Here is a 25,643-nt window from a genome sequence, read left to right on the forward strand (position 1 = left end):
GTATTTTTTCCTTTTCTCCAACTGGGAAGAATTCATGTTTCCCAACTAGAAAAAAATTCATGTTCCCCCACTTTGACATAAACATTCACCCTTATATTAAGCATAAAAGGCTTTTTCTTATTATAAACAGAAGAAATTTCCATATACCCTTTGTAAAATGTTATATATAAATGCTGGGCTTGGACACAGAGAACTTAATCAAAATCCCATGTTGCTTCAGGGTAGTTATATGCGAAATGCAATTTCCATTGTATTGAAACCTCCATCCTGTAAATATTTATCTATTTTCAAAATTGCCTACATATTTGAAAAGTTTAATTGGTTTATACTCAAGGCACGAAAGGAAAATTTGCTTTCATAAGACATTTACATGTATTTATTCTGTCCACGTAGAGTACTTCTTTTGAGTGATCATGAAATCTAATGTGAAGTGAAACCATCCCAGCTTTGGTTCTAATGACCAAATTAGAAGAAAAGTAATCAATAGTCAATAAATCAATCATTTTGATCACTGTACCTTTTTTCTCTGATTTATCGGAAACTTTTCCTCCAATTGGAGAGTAAGTAGTATCCATGGATTCGGTCCCTCTGTTCCCTTTGCTAACTCCATTTTCATAGAGCTGTCCTTCAACTGGTTGCAACTGCCAAGTCAGGCCGAACAAATGTACTGCTGCAAGAAAACAAGCCATACATGAACTTATTCCAGACTTGCTGAGAAGGTCTCTAAACCAGCTGTTCCTTTTCACCTACAAATGCCATGACCAGTTTTCTTTTAGTTAGGCCAAGCAGCTTAGAGTTTGTATCTACATCATACATGTAGTTACTTTTCTAAGGAGCCCATTGTTAAAATGTTGAGGCTATAGCTATCCCAGTGATAGCTGTTGGGGCATTAAGGAAGCAACTGCAATGGGATTAGATGCTGCTCCTCAACACCGTCAGCCCTTCCTTTCCCATTTCCCTTAGCTGTGGAACTCCACTTTGTATATGGAAACTGCAGAATAATGGTGGACAGGCTATGGCGAGAACATGGGAGGCCTTTGCTATGGCTTTGTCTGATTCAATTCAATGCACCCAACGTTTCCTGAGTGCCTCGTGTGTATAAGGTCCTATGACAGCTGCTACAGATGTTAAAATAAAGATGCCCATTAGAGTAGGATTTGAAAATCATACAAGTATAAAATAACTATAATATAATGCAGAGTAATTGACATGATACAGGTTCAATTGCTATCAGAGGATTAAAAAATATCTGGGTTGATCAGAGTGCAGGAAAATGGGCACTCTCATATACCCTTCATGAGAGTATTTAAAAAATCATCTTTGTGGAGGGTAATGTGGCACCACTTATCAAAAAACCTTAAAATTTGGCTTACCTTTTAGCCCACAATTCCATTTTTATGAATTAATTATGAATGTGTACAAACTACAAGGCTATCCATTGTAACATTTAAAAACTAGTAGAAAGTTATGATCAATCTAAATATTCATCAAAAGGAGATTAATGAAATAACTGATGATATTATAAATAATACAAGATTACATTGCTATTAAATCATGTTACAGAAGACTATGAACTGGCATGGGAATAACTATGATGCATCAAATGAAAAACATCAGGCTACTAAACAGTATGAATAGCATGATCTATAATGTGTGTGTATAGATGTGTTGATGTCTGGAGACAGAAAGGGTTGGGACGATATGTAGCAGCATGTTCACAACAAGAGGGCTTATGAAGGGTTTTAATTTTCTTCTTTAGGACTTATGTATGGTCCATTCTTCTTATAATGAACATGGGCAATGTTTGCCAAATGGGGGAAAAGGAATTTTTGTTTTTTAAAAAAATGGTTTAGTCTCTCATTTCAAATAAAATAATCCTTACAAATTATAATTATTTTTTAACGATTTTATCTATTTATTCATGGATACACACACACACAGAGAGAGAGAGAGAGAGAGAGAGAGAGAGAGAGAGAGAGAGAGGCAGAGAGAGACAGAGAGAGAGAGAGAGAGAGAGAGAGAGAGGCAGAGACACAAGCAGGCTCCATGCAGGGAGCCCGATGCGGGACCGGATTCTGGCTCTCTAGGATCACTCCCAGGGCCAAAGGCGGCACTAAACCACTAAGCCACCGGGGCTGCCCTTTACAAATTATTATTATTTTTTTACAAATTATTTTTAAAAATAAAAGAAGTGATTTATTTTCTGATGGTTGTGGCTAGGACATTCAGTGCTATGTTAAATAACAGTGGTGAGAATGGAATCCGGGTATGGGTCCTGATTGTAGAGTAAAAGCTGTTTTTCCTCACTGAGGATGATATTACCTATGGGTTTCCGTATATGGCCTTTACTATGTTGAGGTATGCTCCCTCTAAACCTACATTGTTGAGGGCTTTTATCATGAATGGATGTTGTACTTTGTCAGATGCTTTTTCTGCATCTATTGACATGGTCATACGGTTCTTATCGTTTTACTAATGTGGTATATCATATTGATTAATTTGTAAATGTTGAACCACCCTTGCAACCCAGGAATAAAATATCACCTAACACCTGTCAGAATGGCTAAAATCAACAACATAAGAAACAACAAATGTTGGAGAGGATGTGGAGAAAGGGAAACCCTCCAAACTGCTGGTGGGAATGCAAACTGGGGCAGCCACTCTGGAAGACAGTATGGAGTTTCCTCAACAAGTTAAAACTAGAACCCTACAATCCAGCAATTGCAGTACTGAGTATTTACCCCCAAAATACAAAAACACTAATTCAAAGGGATACATGCAATCCCATGTTTAAATTATTTACATTATTCACAACAGCCAAATCATGGAAATAGCCCATGTCCATCAACTGATGGATAAAGGAGATGTGATATAGATATAGATATGATAGAATACTACTCAGTCATAAAAAGAATGAAATCTCGCATTTGCCAAGACATGGATGGAGCTAGAGAGTATAATGCTAAACAAAATAAGTCGGTCAGAGAAACAAATATCATGATTTCATTCATATGTGGAATTTAAGAAAAAGAACAAATGAGCAAAGGGAAAAGATGAGAGGGAGGCAAACCAAGAAACAGACTCTTAAGCACAGAGAACAAACTGATGACTACCAGAGAGGAGGTAAGGGGTGTGGGTCAAATAGGTGATGGAGATTAAGGAGGGCACTTGTGATGATCACCAGGTTTTGTGTGGAAGTATTGAATTGCAATATTGCACACCTGAAACTAATATTACACTGTATGCTAACTACCTGGAATTAAAATAAAAACTTAAAAAAAGAAGTGGTTTAAAAGAACAACAGATTAAAATTGGCTTGGCTGATCAGGGATGCTTTAATGAAATAGGATTAGAGATGTACCTTGAAAAATGTGTAGGGTTTTGACAGGTGACAGCAATGGGTAGAGTGAGGGGGCAGGCTGAATAAAGCACGAAGTTGAAAAGCACAGCATGTATTTGGGGCAAAGGAAGTGGCTGGGGTTGGCTGGAGTATAATTATGTATAGATGGTAGTGGAAGTTAGGGCTCAAAGGGAGGATTAGGACCATATTGTGGAGAACATTGAATGCCACACTTAGATATTTGAATTCAATTTATTAGGCAGCAGGGAGGCATTGCTATTTTCTGAGCAAATGAGTGTTATGATCAGTTTTCTTTAGGAAGATTAATTTGATAGCAATGGGGAGCACTGATGATTTCTAGGTAAAGAAATGATATCATCAGAGCACCCTTTGCGGAAAGATAAATCCAATACTAGTGTGGAGAACGATGAATTGGAGGCCCAAAGAGTTGGCAAGAACACAAATTGGGATGGCACTGCAATAATCTAGGTGAGAAATAATGAGCGTCTCCATTAGGGCAGTGGCAATGGGAATGCAAAGAAGGCAATTCCTTAAGGAGAAATTGCATAAATATCTTCTCAGGGTTTGCCAACTAGTTGTGCGTGTGCGTGTGTGTGTGTGTGTTTGTGTGCGTGCGTGCGCGTATGTGAGTACCTGCATGCACACATGTTAGTGTGCTGAGGGCAAGAATAGAAAAAAAGGAGGGAAAAGGAGAACTCTAAGGTTTAGGTTTTGAGCCTGAGTACCTGAAAGCACAGTGCAAGGATTAACAGAGTTAAGGGATTCTTCACTTAGCCAGCACTAGCTACAGATAACTGATGCGGCAGACGTGTTTGTTGAATGACTATTTGGTTTGGGGCAGGATGGGGTGATGGGAGAAATATAATGAGTTCACCTTTGGAGGTGCTGGGTTCCACACACCAATGGGCTATCCAGACAGTCGTGTTCAACATAGGAGTTTTGGAGGTTTGAAGTTCTGGTGAAGCATTAAGGCTAGAACCAGACTGTGGAATCATGGAAGCACAGAGGCAACAGCTGACACTGAGAGTAAATGAGGTCACCGAGGGCAGATAATGTTGGAAGAAAACAATAATTAGGACAGGATCTGGGGAAATACTTTTATCTGTTTTCTCATTGCAATTTTAAACATCAACCAAATCTTACCGAAAGGAAAAAAAACGTGGATCTGTTCATAATCCATCTAACATTTTCCTTTATGTTCCTTAGGCAGAGTGAAAGGGGCTAATTTGTATGTCTAATACTCATATATAGTATATGGATTAGCAACCGAGAACAGGAAAGCTAGCCAGATAGCCTATTTAAAAATCATTCATCCACTTTTAGTTGGAGCTAGAGATTTCTAACACCTACCTCCTAATTTATCCTTAAAACTTTTAAGCATTTAATTGGTTTCTACCCTTTTCTTTGGATTAAGGCCAGTACTGCCTGATGAATTTCTCTTGCAATTATTGGAAACCACTGAAACTCAAATGATCATTATTCTGAGTAAGGTACAGTATGGCAAAAGACATAAAGTATGGTTGGTTTAACATACTCCAATTAAAGGGGTTTATTAGTTTTTAAAGAAAATTTTGTCTACTCTGTTCCCCAAATAATGTGAATATGATGGATGTTAAAAGCCATATTGAAAATGTGTTGGATTCCCTTGGTTCAGTTACTGTTGTGAAATTAGATTGGCCATAAGGAACAAAAGGCATAGTAGTTTTGATTTTGAAGATCAAGGAGGATAGTTTATATACTTTAAGTTAAATCCATGTCTTGAGGACACTCAAAAATGACAGAGAAAATGCTTGTGCTGAGAATCACTTCAAAATAATAAGGCAAAGGATTAATTTTTCACCATCAAGTGGAATGGACTACTTCCAACCAATCAAGACAGACAAAGAGGTGTGGGCACATTTAGTAGAATATTCTTTGAGAGTAATGAAGCTTTATCATTTTTTGAGTTTACTTTGTCTTTTCCAGGCAATAATCATTTTGTGATATGTATTTGTATGAATACATAATGCAAGTTAATTTACTTGCTACAGGTTATGGGTACCAAAGCAAGGCTACTTGGTCTTTTTTTCTCCTCCAAACTGAACTTCCATATGTTGATTTGAGAAAGGAAGTCAGAAAGTATGTGGAGGGTAGACTAAGGTAACCAACTCCAGTCTTTGAGTTCTGTTAGAAATAAGTAATATTTTGTTCGTACTAAGACCAATAGATAAAATTATGTTGGCCTTTGGGACATACCAATACTAGAAAGATATGGTGGTACTTCCTATGGGATGTTATTAATTCATTCAACAAATATCTACAAAGTATATGCTGGGCACATTGGGAACGTTGGGAAGACAGACAAAGGTAACAAAAATATTTGTCAGGACACCAGAGGTACTGGCTGACCAATATGGAATGGGATATAAACAACCAATATAGCCTCACCAGGACACACTGATTGCATATCAGCCTTGGATGCAGGATGAAGATACAGAATCCTGAGCTTCTAGAGGATCCCCATCCAGATCTATGCCACATATTTTTGGCCACAGTTTTGAGGCAAATCCCACAAATCCAAGTATAAACATTATAAGCCAACTGCTAGAATTAAGGGTATAACTAGTATATTCATAGCTTGATTCAACAAATATTTTTTTGCATGTCTACTTGTGCCAGGCACTGTTTTTCTAAGTTTACAGCAGTGAATAATCTCTACTTTCCCAGAACTCGTATGAATGGGTGGTGGGTTAAGACATGCAGGCAATGAATAAATATATGATATAATTAATATAATGTAGCTGTGTAGAAACAAAGAAGCAAATAAATGAAATGATGTCATGTAGTTATAAGTGCTATGAAGAAAAAAGTAAGACTGGTCAGGGAAGGCTTCTCGGAGGAGGTAATATTTGAGCCCAGTTTTGAATGAAGTGAAGCCATATGAATATTTAGTTGAACAACCTTTCAGGAGGAAGGAACAGCAATTACACAAAACTCTTAAGTTTTGTGTGTAATGTGTGAGGAACACTAAGGAGCCCAGTAGGAGTGAAGCTCAGTGAGGAAGACGAGTGGTAGGAAAACTTAAAGTGAAGGACTGTACCCATGATTCTGCTGTCTCTGTGCTCTAACCAACTTCACAAACTGGTCATTAATAAACATTACAAGTGAACAAAAGTAACAAAACTAAATCACACATACTGGAACATACACCTCCAAAAGAGCAATGCTAGTTCTAATACGTCTAATATAAGTACTCCTGATGCAAAGTCAAAGCTGTTTCTCTAAAGACATATATAAAAACAGACATCCTCAATGAGTAGGGGGACATCCCAGATCTGGGATGGAGACATTCTAGATCTCTCCAGGAGTACCAGTCCCATATAATACTTCACTGAAATTCAATGGCTGGACAGAATGTGTATGCCTATTCACATAGTCCAGGAATAATACCTTTTCAGCTTATTAAAAATAGCAGTCCCTAATGCTCTAGCAAATATTCCTTAAAACGGAATCCTGTATATTCGATAATTATTATCCTTCTTGGTTTATACCATTGCAAAAAGCTATGCTCTGAAATTATAAATTTATTACAAAGGCAACAAATAGAATACCTCACAGTCCCCAATTGCCAAACTGGATCAACCACATTGGATCTCAAGGCAGGCTAACTTTAGGAGAATAAGCTCTTCTTAACTTGCACATTTCTTGAGGCTGAAAGCTCTGAATCTTTTTGCAGTTACTTCTCTGCATTCTCTGTTAGGATGTTGTTTTTTTTCTCTTAAATAAGATTGAAGGCCTCTATTAATATTTATAATTGATGCTGCTTCCTCATTCCATTCCCCTTCAAAAGGCAAAAATATTCACTTATAAGAGATACCATAGGAAATGTTCCAGAAGTAGATGCAGAAAATACACGCCAAATAACCTAGGTCTGTACTGTCCAACGCTGTAGCCACTTGCCACAAGTATTTGAAATGTGGTTAGTCATTAGTAGTTGAACACTTAATATGAAAGAAAAAAATAGAATATATCAAATTAATTTTTATACTGACTACATATTGAAATGACAATATTTCAGATATATATCAATTAAATAAAAATTTTAACTAATCCCAACTGGTTTTCTTTTACATTTTTAATGTGGCTACTATGAAATTTTAAATTACATATGTGGTTTGTTCTGTATTCTTATTGGCCAGTGCTGATCTTGACTATCTAGAACATGCCACAAAGAGATAGGATGTTTCTCTTTTAGCACCCTATCATAGGACCTACCATGTTATATTGAAGGTATCTATGTGTCTGCTTCATCATTATTAAAGTATTCAAAGGGTATGGCCCACATCTTCTTAATTTTTCTATCCCTGGTATCTAACTCAGTGCCTGGTAGTTAGGAAATACTCTACTTATACACTGCTGATGGGACTATAAAGTGGTAAGGGAGCTTTAGAAAGCAATTTTGTGATATAGGTAAAAATGTAAATTGGGAATGTCCCTTGGCCAAGGAATTCAACTTCCATGAATCTACTAAAGAAATCATATATAAGGGAAGCCTGGGTGGCTTAGTAGCTTAAGCATCTGCCTTTGACTCAGGTAATGATCTCAGGGTCCTGGGATCAAGCCCCACATTGGGCTCTCTGCTCAGTGGAGAGCCTGCTTCTCCCTCTCCCTCTGCCTCCCCCCACCACCACTTGTGTGTGTGCTCTCTCTCTCTTCCTCTACTCAAATAAATAAAATCTTTTCTTAAAAAAAGAAATAATCACTTAGGTGCATGAACAAGGAAATTCAACACAACACTGTCAATATAATGACTGTTAATATTGTAAAAAATATTAACATCTCTGAGAGTGGTATACCCATACTATGAAATCTTATGTAAGAATTAAAAGGACCGATATCAAGAGACTGTCAGATTGAAGGAAGCTAAGGAGACATGACAATTAAATACAATGTGGGATCCTAGATAGAATCCTAGAACAGAGAAAAAAGGAAAAACTGGAGAAAGCAGTATTAAACTCTGAGTTAATAGCATCATACCAATGTTAATTTCTTACTTTAATAATTGTACTATGGTTATGCAAGATGTTAATATTGGCAGCTGAGTGACAGGTACACAGAAATTCAGAGCTGCATCTGCCCACTTTTCTGTAAGTCTCAATTTATTTCAAAATGAAAACCCTCAAAAGGAAAAGAATAGATTCAGTGGTGTGCTGTAGCCAGCTAGTACTGATTTACAAGAGCCAACTGTGCACACATCTTCCTAATTCCACCTTCAGTGACTTCATGTTGGTAGTTGAAATCACCCATAGTGGGTTTATTAACAGTCCAAGAACCAGCAAACGTTGCAAATCATTTTTTTTTTTTTTTGCACAGAGAGCTGGTTGTTAAACATTTATCAGCATACCACTGGTTGACCTACACGTACTGACATGAAAAGAGCTCTAAGATTTGTATAAAAAAAATTGCAGAACAATGTATATCCAATGATCCTATTTTAGTAAAAAAAAATGTATCTCTTCATATATAAATACATACAAAGAGAACTGAAGGGATTATACCAAACCATTGATCTTTAGAGTGGGGAGCTGGAACTTAACATTTTCATAATAATGTTAGAGTCTTTTACAATGATAATGTATTCATGTATTGTTATATAATAAAAAAAAAGCAGGTGCTCAAAAAACTTTTTTTATTTTTTTAAAGATTATTTATTTGAGAGAGAGAGCAGGTAGGGAGGAGGGGCACAGGGAGAGGGAGAATCTCAAGCAGACTCTGATCAGCCACATACAGGGCTTGATCTCAGGATAGTGAAATCATGACCCGAGCCGAAACCAAGAGTTGGACACTTTACCGACTACACCACTCAAGTGCCCCATGCACAAACCTTTTGTTAAATCTGAATGAATAGATGCATTGTTTTGTTCATTCTCTTGTGTTACTATTCTTTCTAAAATAAAGCTTTTCTAAACAATTTAAAGCAGCAGAGCAATCCAGCAATTAAATAGGAAAAAAAATCCAAACACATAAAACATAAAACAGAACTCTTGATTGAAAGGGATTGGAGTTAGAAAACAGTTGCCCCCAAACTCCAAAGACATGGTTTGAAATCTACTAGTCTCAAAAATTATCCTCAAAATATCTGAACAGGAAAAATTTGGGTGCTTTTTTAAAAAATTATTTTATTTATTTATTAGAGACACACAGAGAGAGAGGCAAAGACATAGGCTGAGGGAGAAGCAGGCTGTCTGCAGGGAGCCCGATGTGGGACTCGATCCCAGGTCCCCAGGATCATGCCCTGAGCCAAAGGCAGAAGTTCAACCACTGAGCTACCCAGGTGTCCCAATTTGGGTGCTTTTAAGAACTTTATTTTGGCAGTTCAATGTACTGTAACACCTTTATTGCTATTGTCAGGACATATGAAACCTTTCATACTATTCAGCATCTTTCTGTATTTTGTGCCCATTCTCTTATAGATAATGTTAAAACCCACTTAACAGCAAGATAAATTGGGCTTTGATATCAAATACACAAGCAAACCTTGGATTCGCACTATGTGTAAGGCAAGCAGAACTTTGCTTTCAGGGAATTTATCTTGCACATCGGAATCTACACATATTCAGCTAAGGATGGTGTATCTATTTGTTGCAAGAATTTTTTTGACGTTACTTTCTAATTCTACTAAATAAACCTATTTGGAAAGTTTGAAACCTGTCTCACAAACAAAATCCTGCCCATAACAGATGATGTCATAAGTTTCAAGTCCTGCCAAGATAATTTGCTTTTCCTGTCAGCAATTCCCTCCCCCTCCCCCCTCCAGGCACAGCTTGCTTCATGTCCCTTCAGGCTAGGGAATGCTACTGCTTTTGCACTCTACTTCCAAAGCTTGTCAGAGCTACAGATCGACTTGTATGTTGAACAGTTCCCTTCCTGAAAAATATGCCAAGTACATTACTCAGATGGTGACCCCTGATGACTTTCAGGCTTTCAAGTTAACTCCTATGGGAAGCCATCTCACCAGACCGATAGTTCAGTGGACACCGTGTGAAGCTAGATGCTTCTGCAGTAAGGAACATCACTGCAGAAATAAATGCTATTTGACTTAAATGCTGTGACTGCTAACATTACAGAAACCAGGTTACCTTTCTACCTTAAAATAAATCCCATTTTCATTATATCAAACATCAAATTGGTATATGAGTGAACTATAGCTCTTTGATAAATTACCTTCAGATCTTGGTTTTATCCAGGTAATAACCAGATTACATGCAAGATTGAAAACCATTAGTTTTCAGAGAAGCATTTTTCAAGAACTAAATAAAGTAAGCAATGCATGTTTATTTATGGCATCTTACTTTTGCCTCAGCCTGTTTTATTCACGTTTTCTCTCTTTCTTTCCCCCTTAGGGTTATACGTATACATTTTCTACTAAAAATATCTGCACTTGCACTACCTCACGAACATAAATAAAACATACTTAACTGTTCCTTTTCAAAGTAATTTGAATGGAGTTAATATGGCTTTGAGGTCCCTCTCACACATTTTTGAAAGCCTGGAAAGCTGTCATGGTGGGGCTGGGTAAAACTTCCTTAGAAAGAAAGGACTTCACTAATTTAAATAAAAGAAGCAAAAAAAAAAAGTCAGTTTTCGTTGATCTGGTTTACATAACACATTTTGCAAATCTGCCATGGTGAAACAGTAAATTTCAATGCCAAATGAAGAAAAGATTGAGGTGGTAAAACACAGGAACCGAGGACACCTTTCTTGTTGAGCCTCATGGCTTGAAACCCTACCTTTACTTTCCTAAATGAAATGAATTATTCTGTATTGCAGCATACGATTTTTTTCTTTTTAGCCTTAGTATGGTCCTAGTTTTATATCCAGTATCAAGGCTAGAAAAGATTCTATCAAGGTAATAAATCATTTTAATATCCCAGTTCTATATTATAGTATCTTAAAACTTTCATTTACTATGTATTTTATATTTTCCATTCCCAGGCTCCAGCAATATTTATAAATAACATGTCTATTTGGGTATCTTATCACAGGTGTAATATATGATCTCCATTTGCAGTTGCATAACGGGCCCATCTGTGTATTCCTTATCAGACAGACACAATTATTTAGTGTTTTCATCTCAAGTCACAGCACCAATAAGTGCTCTCCATAACTCAAATTGTACTTACTTTTGTATTATTATTTGCTTTGTGGAGTCAGAGGGAATCAGCGGCATAATGATGGGATAAATTTTTTTCAAAAAACCCCATTTAATTAATAATGCAGCAAAAATAGCCACTTGGCCAGGAATCAGCACTTTTTCATTCTTCTTTAAAAATTTTTTTTCTTTCCATTTTACTTCATTTCCTGCTCAGCAAATTCTCCTTTTTGCTATGGTCCAAATTACTGCCTATTACTTTATTATTATTGATGGCTGGTTTGAGTGCTATTCGTAATAATATCCATATTCTTTTAAAAGATCCAGATAAAACTGGTGAATATACAGAATGAGACATAGACCTATATGAAAGCCCTCTCCTGTTACCCATTTGCCCTGGATGTATTTAAATTATAAAAATGGAAATATATTCATTGATTTATGTCATCAACTCGTGGTAGCTGGTGCTTTAAAACTCACTTTTCTGATTTAGCATCAAGTCATGATATCCACAGATACATGGTATCTGTTCTACAAACTTTTAGATGTTGAGATTTTTAAGACTTGAATTTCTATTACCTGATTATTCACAGTTAGCAATGAAGAGCAGGCCTTATATGAGGCTGAGGAATCAGGAGATATAAATGTTCTCATTTCTATTATCTTATTTAGATGGAAGACAGATGAGTGGTAGAAAACCATAGCTGCCTTACCCAATTTGATAAGATTGGGGAGAAAACAGAGAACAGAGTGGAGATTATAATGACCCAGTTTGTTCTGGGTTTCCTGAGGTGGCACCAGAACAGTGTGCTTCTGGAAAAGTCACCGATGTTTGGGCTTGATTCATTACCAGGATCTTTCAAGCCTTCCCTTCCTTTCATGCAATAGTTATTTGTTACCAATTACTATGTATTACACACTGTTGTAGGTTCTAAGAATACAACAGTAACTGCTTGGTTGTAACAAGCCTTGCCCTCCTGGAGCTTATAGTTTATCTAAAGGGAGGCAGTTATCATGCGGTAGTTAAGGGCAAGGACTCAGAAGCCAAGGTGTCTTGTTTCAAATCCCAGCTCTGCTACAGTTAGCAGAGTGACCTTGGGCAAATTACTTAATCCCTGTGTCTCAGTATTCTCAGCATTACATTTGGACAATAGTAGTATCTTCCCCATAGGGTTCTTGTGAGGACCTTGTAGATCAGTACATGTAAGGTACATAGAAAAATGCCTGGCACATAATAAATGCTCAATAAATGTTATGACTAATGTTTTATTATTTAAAACATTATTATTTATTATTTATTATTATGTCTGGCTAAGTCTCCCCTCAAGCTAGCCTTTCCAAAACCATGCTGGAACTGGAGAAAGGCCAGGTCATTTGCCTATTGGACTTTCTACTTTCCTGCCCTAGAAAAGGTTTGCCTTCTTCTAGTGAGAGCAATGTAGAGGGACTGAGGTCTCTAAGAGAATTTTAGCAGCCATCTTCACACAGCTGCATAGCAGAATAAAATGAAAGCAAAAAACCTCATGTAATTTCCTAATTCTAGACCTTGGACTTAATTTAGAACAGACATTCATTTCTCTCCTTTCCCCACTAACATTCCCCAAAGCTGCTCATTTCCTTTTCTCCATCATCATGATCGCTGAGGTTTGGAAGATATATAGATTTTGGGTTCTCTTGGTAAAATGTTTCCAGAAACGAGAGCATTCTTAAGATCTGTAAAGTTGTCATCATTCTTTAAGTAGAGTGTACTTTCTACAAAGATTAGCAGAAAGTGGTTAGAGTCTCATTTTATGAAACAGACCTGAGAGTTTTCACAGGGTATGAAATGGGTCTCAAGGACATTTTCAGCTGAGTTACCTAGTGAAATATGCATTTCTGGTGATGGATCAACTCCGTAAATTGATCTGTGCAGGTAAGGAGATCTGTCTGGAACATCATAAAGTCATGGTATGTTAGAGCTCAAAAGGACCACAGACTACTATAGTTTGGAAGAGAGGGAAGTAGTAACTTTATAGTGGAGAAACCTAACACTACCTCAGCCAAGTGACGAAGGTTAACATCATCAGTGACAGCATGCACATGATAGCATGTATCCCTGATATGATGTGATGATAATGACAATTCTGTGGTCTTCCTCCATAACCCTAGTCTCAACATGAGAATATCTGCAGAACTCAAATTGAGGGCCAATCTGCAAAAAAGCTGACCAGTGCTACTCAAAACTGTTAAGGTCATCTAGAATAGGAAACTGTCACATATCAGAGGAGGCTAGGGAAACATAACACTGAATGTAATATCCTGCTCTGGATGAGATCCTGGAACAGAAAAAGGATACTGGGGAAGAACTGGTAAAATCCAGATTAAGTATCAATTTCAATTAATAGTAATTATCAATGTTGATTTCTTTGTAACAAATGTGCCATGGTGATGCAGGAAGTTAGTAATAGGAGAAACCAGATGAAGAGTACATGGGAATTCTCTGCACTATCTTTGCATCTTTTTTGTGAATCTAAAAGTGTTCTAAAATTAAAATCTTCTTTTCAAAAAGGAGAGACCACATTAGGTTCAGTCTCCTCATTTTACAGATGTGGAAACTGAAGTTTAAAGGGAAGAAATGCTTGGGGCACCTGGGTGGCTCAGTGGTTGAGCATCTGCCTTTGGCTTGGGTTGAGATCCTAGGGTCCTGGGATCGAGTCCCCCATCAGGCTCCTTGCAGGGAGCCCGCTTCTCCTTCTGCCTATGTCTCTGCCTCTTTCTGTCTCTCATGAATAAATAAATAAAATCTTTAAAAAGAGAGAGAGAGAGAGAGAATGGAAGTGCTTGCCCAAGGAAATGCAGAGACTAGCTTCTCTCTTATTCAGGACCAGGAGAAGATGTGATCCATTTTTCCTATCCAACTACATTTAATACTGAAGTAATTTAGGTGGAATATTGGGCTAATGAGGTCAAAGTTATAGGTTAAATTTTTATGCCAACCAGGTGCTTTTGCATAGAGGAAAACTCTGCTCTTTGCCCACACACTGATTATTGAAACTAATTTTGCCTATCCATCTTAGGTAAGTGGATAGAAAAGAACTGGAACTCTGTAACAACCCTCCATCAATTCAAAATACATGATCAGTGGAATCATCCTTTTATATGGACGCTACTTTACTGGATTAGTGGATCACATGTAACTGAAGTCATATATATGCTATGTATTTTATATTGATTTTACAATCTCTTCTCGTTTTCATCCCAACCGTCTTAGCATTTGTGTTAAACCTGATCACTTGGTTGCCCAAAGCCTTCTTTTCTATCTTTGAAATAGATTCAAGTTTTGCTTTAAAGAAAACATAGACAGTGGGAAGCTTATTGCACTTCATATAACCCCTGAAAATAGGTCTAAAATTTTTCTTAATATTTCTTGAAATGTCTTGCCAGGATATCAGGAGATGTGAGAATATGGCAGTCTCTCAGTTTCTTTTTTTTTTTTTTTTTTTTTTTAAATTTTATTTATTTATTTATGATAGTCTAACAGAGAGAGAGAGAGAGAGGTAGAGACACAGGCAGAGACACAGGCAGAGGGAGAAGCAGGCTCCATGCACCGGGAGCCCGATGTGGGATTCGATCCCGGGTCTCCAGGATCGCGCCCTGGGGCAAAGGCAGGCGCCAAACCGCTGCGCCACCCAGGGATCCCCTCTCAGTTTCAATTCTTTTCCCCATGGTTTAAAATTGTAATTTTGATTCTTTATTCATTGTTAAGATATGCAGTTTATGTTAAAATCTTTAACATATGAAAATTTTCATAAATCAATAAACATCAGGTGAACCCTCTAGGAGAAACATGGGCAAAAGACATCAATAGGTAATTCACAAAAGAAGAAATGCAAATTAGCACTGACATTTTAAAATGTTCAACCCTAGTGGTAATTTAAAAATGTAAGCTAAAACACTGAAATATAACCTTGCCAATCAAAATGGCTTTTTTTCTTTCCTTTTTTTTTTTTAATAAATGATGACATCAGAAGTATTCAAGGGTTCAGGGAAATGAGCACTTTGCATACTGCTGCTAGGAGTATAAATTGTTGCAAAACGTTTGGACAAAGTGGTAATATATATCTAAAGTGTTGGAAATGTTTTTAAACATTTTGATCTAGCACTCCATGTTTAAAAATTTATACTAAGAAAAGGATCCAAAAAGATTTGAGAACAACCATGTTCAATATGATGTTGCATATACTACTAAGATATTGAAAAGTATTTAAATGTCCAGCAAGTAGGGGTCGATTAAATCAGTAACTATAACCCATATAATAGATAATGTTACCTTTAGAATACTGTTGTAGAAAAATATTAAATAATAAATATATTCATAGGTTATACAACTGTATTTCTTATATGAGCTCTTTTTTAGATGCCATTTAGTGTAATAAGTGAGGGCATAGGCTCTTTTTGAAAAGTTAGATCTGAAGAGTGATGGCTCTCCCACTAACTTCCTGTGCAGTTTGGCGTAAGCTACTTGACCTCTCTGAGTGTCAGTTCTCTCATATGTTAATTAAAAATAACAATATTTAATTTGAAAAATATGACTATGCATAAAGGGACCTATGTGAGTTAAAGTACAAATCATATCCATTTCTAGAAAGTATGTGCCCACTTATTTTTTAGTATTACTAATAGATTCACAGATTCTTTTGTTGTTGTTGTTCAATGTTTAATCCATTACCATCACTGTTCTTTTTGAAGCTCAAATTTGGCCAGTGGGAGCCCCTTCAAATTGGTTTCTGTGTCATTTTGACATGTCTTGCTTTTGAACACAATGTTTCAGACTTACCTTGCATTTCCTTTCACTGCCACAGACCTAGAAACAGCCATTTCTTCAAAAAGCTTTTAAGAGAAAATGTACTTAGAAACTCAAGTTTGGGCATTGCTCATTGCAATGGGGTGTCATTGTTTTTAAGTCCTTTAAGGGGACAAAGCAGAGATATATACACATAGAACAAAATTTTTAGATTTTATTACCTCATTTGTTAACATATATGCATACATATACATGTATTTATGTATATTCACACATACATGTAGATACACACATATCTATCTGTATGTTTTTTAAAGAATGAGTTCATATTTATGTCCCTAATATTAATCCAATATCGCATAGTTCTTTCCTTCCCCCATTCCATATTTTTATCTTGTTTTTCACACAGTGAACCCTGTTCTCAGTAACATCAATCTTTACTCATTTATCGTACAAGACACACAAAATAGTATTAGAATCAATATACCAAGACCACTACCAGAACTAAACCTACTAAGTAAAATTAAAAGTTTGTTTTTGTCATTAGACTATGTCCTTCTTGGAGTGTACAGTTATGTATTCAACAGGATGAATCTTCCTAATATATAAAGAACTCTTAAAATTTGAGACAAAGAAGACCAAAAAATAAAAAACCCTAACAGAAAAATAGACAAAAGACGTGAACTGTATACAGTTCACAAAAAGATCTTTAAACATGTGAAAGGATGTTCAGCTTCATTCATAATACAAAATTAAACTACAATGAGATATGCTTTCTAACCTATCTCACTGACAAATATTCAAAAGCTTGCCACACACTCCGGTGGTAGGTCCACAGGGACACTGGCACTTCTGCCTATTGCTGGTTGGTATTCTGAATAGTATACAACTCCTGTGAAGGAGATTCATGCAGAGGAACTACTTACCTTATTTTGTTTTAATATTTTATTTTATTTTTAAGTAGGCTCCATGCCTAACATGGGGCTTGAACTTATGACCCTGAGATCAAGAGTCGTACGCTCTACTCACTTGAGCTAGCCAGGCATGCCAATTTTATTTTTTAAGCTGCTTACTATTTTTTAAACTTTCCTCTGTTTCAATGGTTAATTCCTCTTACCTATTTTGCATGTTTGCCCCGACTTCTTTCTTTAAAATTTTTTTGAGCATAGCAGATACACTGTTACATTAGTTTCAGGTGTTCACCATAGTGATTTGACCTCTTTCTATGTTGTTAAGCCATGCTTACTGCAAGTATAGGTCCCATCTGTCACCATACAATGAGATTACAATATCACAGACTATATTCTGTATCTTGATTTAAGGTGGCTTGTGGTCTGCCTATTGATTTTTAACCACACTTTATTTTTCTATTATTTTTCTGTTTTCTACACCATTAATTTGTGCTTTATCTTTATTACTTCCTTTCTTGTGCTTTCTTTAGTTTATTTTATTGCTTTTTAAAGCTCTATTTCCATTTTTACTGATACAAATTTTCCTCATAAATGGTTTAATTGTACCACATACATCTTGACACATGGCGTGTTTATCATTTCTAAGAAATTTTGTAATTTTAGGTTTTATTTCTCCTTTTACACAAGAGGTTTTTTTTATTTTAAAATTTTCCAGGTGAATGAGTTTTTCTTTTTTAAAAAATTTTCTTATTAAAATCTAGTTTCACTTCACTGTGATCTGGGAGTATCTGTATTATTTCTACTTTATGAAACTCACTGAGGTTCCTATTGTGACCTAATATAAGATCAAATTTTGTGAATGTTTTGTGAGCACTTATGAAGTAAGTTATATTCTCTATCAGGATGTTAAGTTCAATACATAGCCATAAGATCTTATTGATTTTGCTTTTTTATTTACTAAGTTTCTGTCCATGTGACCTAAGACTGGTAGGTTAAAATTTCTTATTACTAGTTTTTTGTTTATTCCTCCTTGCATCTTTTGCAGTTTCTGCTTTATAAAGGCAGCTGTTGGGTTATTGTGCACAGATAGTCATGGGATTTCATAGAGTAGGCTCTTTGTTGTGATTTATGGTTTTTGGCTTGAGTTTTACTTTGCCTGAAATGAAGATTATAAGACTTGTTTTCTTACTGTTTCCATTTACCTGGTAAATTCTTTAATTTTTAGCCATTTCTGACTCCTTTTATTTCAGATGTGTCTCTTGTAAACAGCATAGAATTAGGTTTTACTTTGTGGCCTATTTTGAAAATCTCTTCCTTGTAGTAGGTGAGTTAAACCCATTTACGTTTATTGATATGACAAAACTGTACCATATTATTTATGTTATACAGTATTATGTTAAATCTACTGTATTTCTTCATGTAGCTTGTTTTCTTTGGTTTCTAAATGTTTCTTTTGGTACTTAGGGAGGTTTTTATTTTTGTTCTATTTATTACCTTTATGCTGTTACCTTTTATAATGCCCACATTCCCCTTCTGCTTGCTTGATCTTCTACTATTTGGTTTGACAGCTTGAAATTGTATTTTGATCCTCTATGTGTCAATCAATGAGCTTATTTTACTCTTCCCTTTTCTCCTTTCAGTTTTATCTGAATTATTATTACTTTATTAAAATATGTAACATCTACATACTATTTTTCCATACTGTTTTTCCATCTTTGTCCCCATATTTGTTATAATCATCTTAAATCCACAATGAAATAGATCTAATTTTCACCATCTGTCCTTTTGCCAAAGATCCCTTCATCATCTCTTAGTTGGATAAAGTTTATTCTCTAAATCATAAGTCAACAAACTTTAACCCTTAGCCTAATCTGGTGTGTTGCTCATTTTTGTATGGCCCATGAGCTAAAAATTACTTTTACATTTTTAATAGTTGAAAAAAATAGGAAGAATACCAATATTTCAGGATATGTGAATATTTTATCAAATACAAATTTCACGTGTCCATAAAATTTTATTGGAACTCTGTCACTCATTCATTTACATATTGTCTATGGCTACTTTTGGTTTTAAGTTGAATACTTGTGACAGACACCATGGGGCCTGCAAAACTTGACGTATTTACTGTCTGATCCTTCACAGAAAAAGTTTGCTGACTCCAAATCTAGTATGGTTTGCGAGCACAGCATTCACGAAATTCTGGCATGCTTAAAACTGTTCTTCTATACCCGTAATAATTGAAAGATGGCTTGTTTGAATAAAACCCGTGGCTCATATTCCCTTTTTGGAGTTTATCTGAAAATGTTGCTCTGTACTTACTTTGCTTTGTCTGTTGTCAAGATGTCTGATGCCAAACCTGACTTTTCTTTCATTCCTCTGTAAATGACTTATCCTGCTCTAAGGCCCAGGAGATTATTATTTTTTTCTTTATCATTAAAGGCTACTATTTTTACTAAGCTATGACTTGGAGTTGGCTGTTTAGAATCAGATTTCCAGGGTCCTTTCGGTTTTTCTATTAAATGCTCGCAGTCAGGTCTTTTATTTCCCAAAAGTTTCCTTTGATTATAGTTTTAAATATTAGTTCTCTGTCATTGTTTAGTTTTGCTTCATTGGGAATGACAATTATATGTAGTCTGGATTGCTTTGCCTATCTTCTATAGCAATCACTTTCTCTGATCTCTTTTACCTCATCATTTCTATGCTGCTGTCTTCACTATTCTAGTGCCTTCCATCATTGCATCTCATTTATTTTCAAATCTTTTCTCTCCTGGTCACCATTCTATATAGTTTTCTTTTTCAAGATGATTTTTGTCTTTTTCTGAAATTTATTTTCCGAGTTAAGTCAACTCTGATTTTGCATCTTCCTTTTGCGCATTTCTGTTCTGGGTTTTAAAATTTATCGTTTGAGTGAGGTTTTTTTTTTTCATATCTTCAAATATTTGTTTAAGGATACTGAAGATTGATGCATTTGGTTGCAGTTTTTCTTCTGCTTTGGGGTGGTTATTTGGAGAGGTTCCTCATCAGCTGACAGGATTCTTATTTTTTCTTCTTATAGAAAACTTTGTGTGTATGTTGTTTGCCTTTTTATGTTCATTCTGAAATATTTTCCTAGGTCAGCAAGAACAGTTGTATGCAGCTAGAGGAGTCAGGAGTTTGGGTGACTTAGCAGGTTACTACGTTTCTTGGTTCTTATTAAAGTGCAGTTTTAAAAATCAACAGTGCCTTTTGGATAGGGGCTTTGGTATACCCCTGAATTTTGTGGTTCACTTTTATTTCTTCAGGATCCTGAAACTCTACCTTTTGCTTCCTCCTTTCCCTTCACCATCAAGCCTTAGAGGGACATTCTTCCCAAGTCAGTTCCTCTAAGCCTTCAGCAGTTGTACTTGCCAACTTACCAACCCTAGGTTTGTTTTTTTTGTTGTTGTTGTTTTTTTTTTGTTTTGTTTTGTTTTTACCAACCCTAGTTCTGTATGCTTTAAGGCACATTCCACATTTCAATTTTCAGTAGCCAGTGTTTTCAAATGCCAGGTCTGAGATCTGTTCTTAGTAGCTGTCTACCAAAGGTGGGACTTCTTGTTAATGGGAGTTTTATTTTATTGATTCTGCCACTGCTAGGCGTCAGCTCTCATATCTTTTCTATTTAGTCTTTGCCTGACTCTGGGCTCTGATAGGGGCTACAGAGCTAGCTCTGCTTCATTCATGTGTTTATTTCTCTACTTATGTGTAATCTGAAGTGTGTAGAACTTGCAATCTCCTACACACACTATTGAACTGGCTCATATGTGGCTTTATTTGCTCTATTTGTTGATTTGCATTTCTTTTTGGAGGACGAAGTGGATAGATTTAGCTTTAAGGGACCAATATTATTCTACAGAAACTCAGAACTCACTATGAATAATCTATTCTTATATTTATACTATATATATATATATATATGCACACACACACATACACTTGAACATTGTGTACCCAGTACTGATAGAACATTCTTTTGAAATGAATACCTAATAGTGCAGATGCGTTATAATTTTACCTGCCCAGTGTTCTTTATGTTCAATTCTATGTACATATGAGATAGTTGGCCATGCTCAGGGCTATCATGTGTAGCTGTGAAGAGGGCAGTTGTACCAATAGGGTGATTGTGTTGTGTCTTCAGGTGTGTTTTCTGGCCCTACATAATTCTTCCTCCTGAACTTCTAATGATAATAAATTCATAATGAGTATCTCATTTCTTTAAGTCAAAGTAGTGATAGCAATATGTTTCAACTTCTTTTTTTTAATTTTTTAAATTTATTTATGATAGTCACACACACACACACACAGAGAGAGAGAGAGAGAGAGAGAGAGGCAAAGACACAAGCAGAGGGAGAAGCAGGCTCCATGCACCGGGAGCCCGACGTGGGATTCGATCCCAGGTCTCCAGGATCGCGCCCTGGGCCAAAGGCAGGCGCCAAACCACTGCACCACCCAGGGATCCCGTTTCAACTTCTGAGTAAACTGTGACTACAGAATCTAGACTCAGCAGGAAAGGATGTCTGTTGCATTTGATTACTTATATCTTCTATGGGCTTCAGACAGGGAAGTGATGACATTAATGTCAGGGATTTGCCATTCTTGGCTTCCAACTCTGTCTTCTCTGTTAAAATGCAAATAAATCTTAGGGAGATATAATACATTTTCTTTATCACAGCCATTTTTACTTCAGTGTGAATTATCTTATTATATGGGCTACAAGCTTAAATACAAAAGAATAAAGAGGGCAGGATGAGTACTCTGATGTACTGGAGAGTGATCCAGTACATCATGGTCCTTTTAGGAGGAGTCCCTATTTGGCTCTAGTCAATGGATGTCATCTTATTTTTGCCACACAAAAGACTAGAATAGTGCCTGACATAGAGCTACTCAATAAATGTGTGGGCAAATTGGTGAATGCAGGCTTCAGTATGCCAGATCTTTTTATTTTTCAAGAGAGATTAGAAATGTTATGTAAGCCAAAGATTTTATGTAAAATCTCTAGACAAATTTTTAAATTAGTTGATAATATTTAACAAATTTTGTTAAAATTTGTTAAAATTAATTTGTTAAATTAACGTGTCCAAGAAAAACCTGTCTAGCTCATCAGATTCATTTCTGGTTCAGGTTTTATTAGGGAGTACAATGCAAAACTAGGTTCCTGATTTGGAGGACGGAACACAACAGGAGATTGAAAATGGAGGCTTTCATAATGAAACAGAACAGAACTGAATGATGGAAGCAGTGACTGAGCTCATGACCTTGGCCTCATTAGCTAGAATGCTTCTGAGACAGTCATAGAGAAATCTAAATATTTTTGTTTCTTTTCTGCCTACTGAAGTCACAAAAGACACATAAACTATAATTTCTTATAAAAATAGGACTATATTCACCAGTCGGCTGTGTATACTAATAATTAAGTCTGTTTTGTTTGGGCCAAAAGACATACCCATTACTCTTTTTATAATTTTTTGGGAGAAGTATATTTATGTATTTAAACTTGATTGCCCACTGAATCTCTTATTTTTAAAATTTAGCTTCCTTGCCCCTCCTCTTAATGAGTTCTTATCTCTACATTTTATAAAAACTTCACTAATTTAAAAGATTAGATTAGTGCCTATCAGCAAGGAGAATAATGCCGGCTAATCCAGGGGCAGGATTTGGTCAGGGAAATTTAACTAAAAATATACAGCAGTCAGGAACAGAAACCAAAGATACTAATGGTTTGTTTGGGCTTTATTCAATCTTGAGCAGGCTGTGTTTTAGGCATGACAGAGAAAGGTTCTATTTGTACCAGCTGGCTTTCAAATACTCCCACAGCATTCTATGTTGGTAAATCTTAACTAGTGCCATCTCTGCAATAACCTCTATGATAATCCTTGAGCATGTGCTATTATAGCCTGGAGTCACACTGAGCATGTGCAGTGCTTTACCACATTTTTTTCACTGGCATAAAAATTTTCACTTTTGAAAAGACCAAATAGTTTACCCAGATTCTAAATCCATCTGACCCTTCAACTGCTTATGGACTGATTGAAGTGAGATTTGCCACCAAGGTCAAAGATAGTAAGAACTTCATGGCTCTTTGCTAGGTGGTGGGGAAACCACTGAATGATTTGATAACTTCAGAGGATTTGGATTCATTTGGATTCTGTGTCTGGAGTAGCACATGATCTTTAACAAAACCACTCCATTTCAAAAAATTTCCACTTTCTTTCATAGCACAGTATGCTTGTTCCTAATTTCTTGACAGTTGATAATCTATGTCTTGCACTGTACAACTGGTATTAGCTTGGTTGCTTGTTATGAGTAAAATTCAAAATCTTATATTTACCATCTTCAGTTTAATATTATTTTCATTTAACTCCATAATTTTATTGGTTAATTCTACAAAGTATCTGGAGATATGGTATACATGAAGGATATTATGTGGTATCATTGTGTGCCATATTTAATATTTATGTCTAGTTACAAGAAAATTCAAGGTCAAAGGGAATCTAGATGCTTCCTTCAGTGAATAAAGGGCAAAACTGAACTAAAGTTGAAATAAGGTTGTCTATGACATAAACAATGGGGCTGGGTGATTGGGTGAAATCTTTGAATATCAAAAAGCAAAATCTGCCCCTTCTGTACTAGGTGGTAGAATAGCATAGATTGCTTACTGTCAAAATCACATTTGCATTCAGTTTTGGCCACAGCCACAACTAATTTAGCTAAGAGTTCAGCAACCTCTTCTCATGTCCTTGGAACATTATGATAGCCTTTGGTTTCCTATTTATTTATTTATTTATTTATTTATTTATTTATTTATTTATGATTTTTATTTATTTGAGACAGAGAGAGAGAGAGACAGACAGAGACAGAGACACAGGCTGAGGGAGAAGCAGGATCCACGCTGGGAGCACCACGTGGGACTCGACCCCAGGTCTCCAGGATCACACCCTGGGCTGAAGGTGGCACTAAACAGCTGAGCTGCCGGGGCTGCCCAGTTTCCTAATAATTTAAATAGGAGACCAAACTTGTTTAATATAAAAGAAATGGAATCAAGAGTTGCTTTTTTGTTTTTTACAAAGCACATGTCCTATGTCTTTTCTTCCATTTAAGGATTTCTTATTATCAATTCAACCTGATAGACATTTGTGAGGCCCTTCCTTAGCAACTCTCATGGTAAGCAGTTACTCTAGAAGTTAACTATAATGTGTTATATAAGGCCTACATTTCACTAGATTGGCAATGCTATGATGAGGTTTTGATCAGCAGAAAATTACAGTGGGTCATCTTGGACCCTCTTAATTTGTTCACTGTTGTTCCATAAAGATCAATAGAAAGCCCAAGGAAGGAGCTCTTGAGGAATCATACTGTGATCTAGAATTCCGTATGAGTCTTGTCTATCCTGGGGGATCCAATATAATGCAGTGCTCTTATTTAAACATTATCCAGGGAAGCCTGGGTGGCTCAGCGGGGAAGCCTGGGTGGCTCAGCAGTTGAGCACCTGCCTTTGGCCCAGGGCATGATCCTGGAGTCCCAGGATCAAGTCCCACATCGGGCTCCCTGCATGGAGCCTGCTTCTCCCTCTGCCTCTGTCTCTGCCTCTCTCTCTCTCTCTCTCTCTCTCTCTCGAATAAATAAATAAAATCTTTTAAAAAAATTAACATTATTCATATTTTGGTGGACATATGAGTCTACCCAGGGACCTTGTGAGATTATACTTAGCCCAGAATCTAGCCTTCCCTGAGAAAATTTCATCTGGAAGAAGTTCTTCACATATGTTTCTTAACTTGGTCTAAAATATATAGGGGAATCATATTTTGTGTTCTAAAATATATAGGGGATCCACATTTTCGTGAGTCTGAAATCTAAAATTTGGATGCACTACCCTCTGGTCATCTCATTTTAGCTATTAAGCCTACTCACAGCCATAACTACCTTACAATATCCTCAAGATGTCTAGACATTGGGACCCATCTCTTCCTCAGCATGCCATTAGGTTCCATCTCCTATTTTCCTTCCTTACTGAGTTTGATCCTTTGGCTGATGACTTCAAAAACTTTATCACCAGCAACTATAATTTCCTTATCCCTTTATCCTCTTGCTGCACTTCACCTGCCAGCCTTTTCCTTAGTGGAAACAATAAACAGTCCTTATTTCACTTAATTGTTTTTCATGAATCATTAGCTCTTTGGTCTTCCTATCTCAACCTTTTACATATATTTTAGTGTCAGAACCTCTTTATGTTCTTAAAAATTACTCAGGACACCAAAGAGACTTGTTGATGTAGGTTATATCTAATCAATACTTACTATATTAGAAACTGATAACTTTTTACAGGTATTTATGTATTAATTTATTGAATAATAACAATAAACCTTTACATTTTAATATAAATAATGTTATGATAAGTATATTTTATAAAACCAAAAAAATGACTGAAACAAATAATGTCTT

General features: G+C 36.2%; 1 protein-coding gene across 3 annotated transcripts in view; it reads right to left on the reverse strand.

Annotated features, from left to right (window-relative positions):
* Positions 1–25,643, reverse strand: part of TENM1 (teneurin transmembrane protein 1) — a 794,660-nt gene that overhangs the window by 278,382 nt on the left and 490,635 nt on the right. For all 3 annotated transcript variants that reach the window (XM_025431163.3, XM_049107241.1, XM_049107240.1), the window contains one exon: positions 518–670. In XM_025431163.3, coding sequence (XP_025286948.2) covers positions 518–670 — 153 coding nt within the window. The remainder of the gene's footprint in view (positions 1–517; positions 671–25,643) is intronic.

Source organism: Canis lupus, chromosome X (genome assembly GCF_003254725.2).
Source record: "Canis lupus dingo isolate Sandy chromosome X, ASM325472v2, whole genome shotgun sequence".
Classification (NCBI taxonomy): Eukaryota; Metazoa; Chordata; class Mammalia; order Carnivora; family Canidae; genus Canis; species Canis lupus.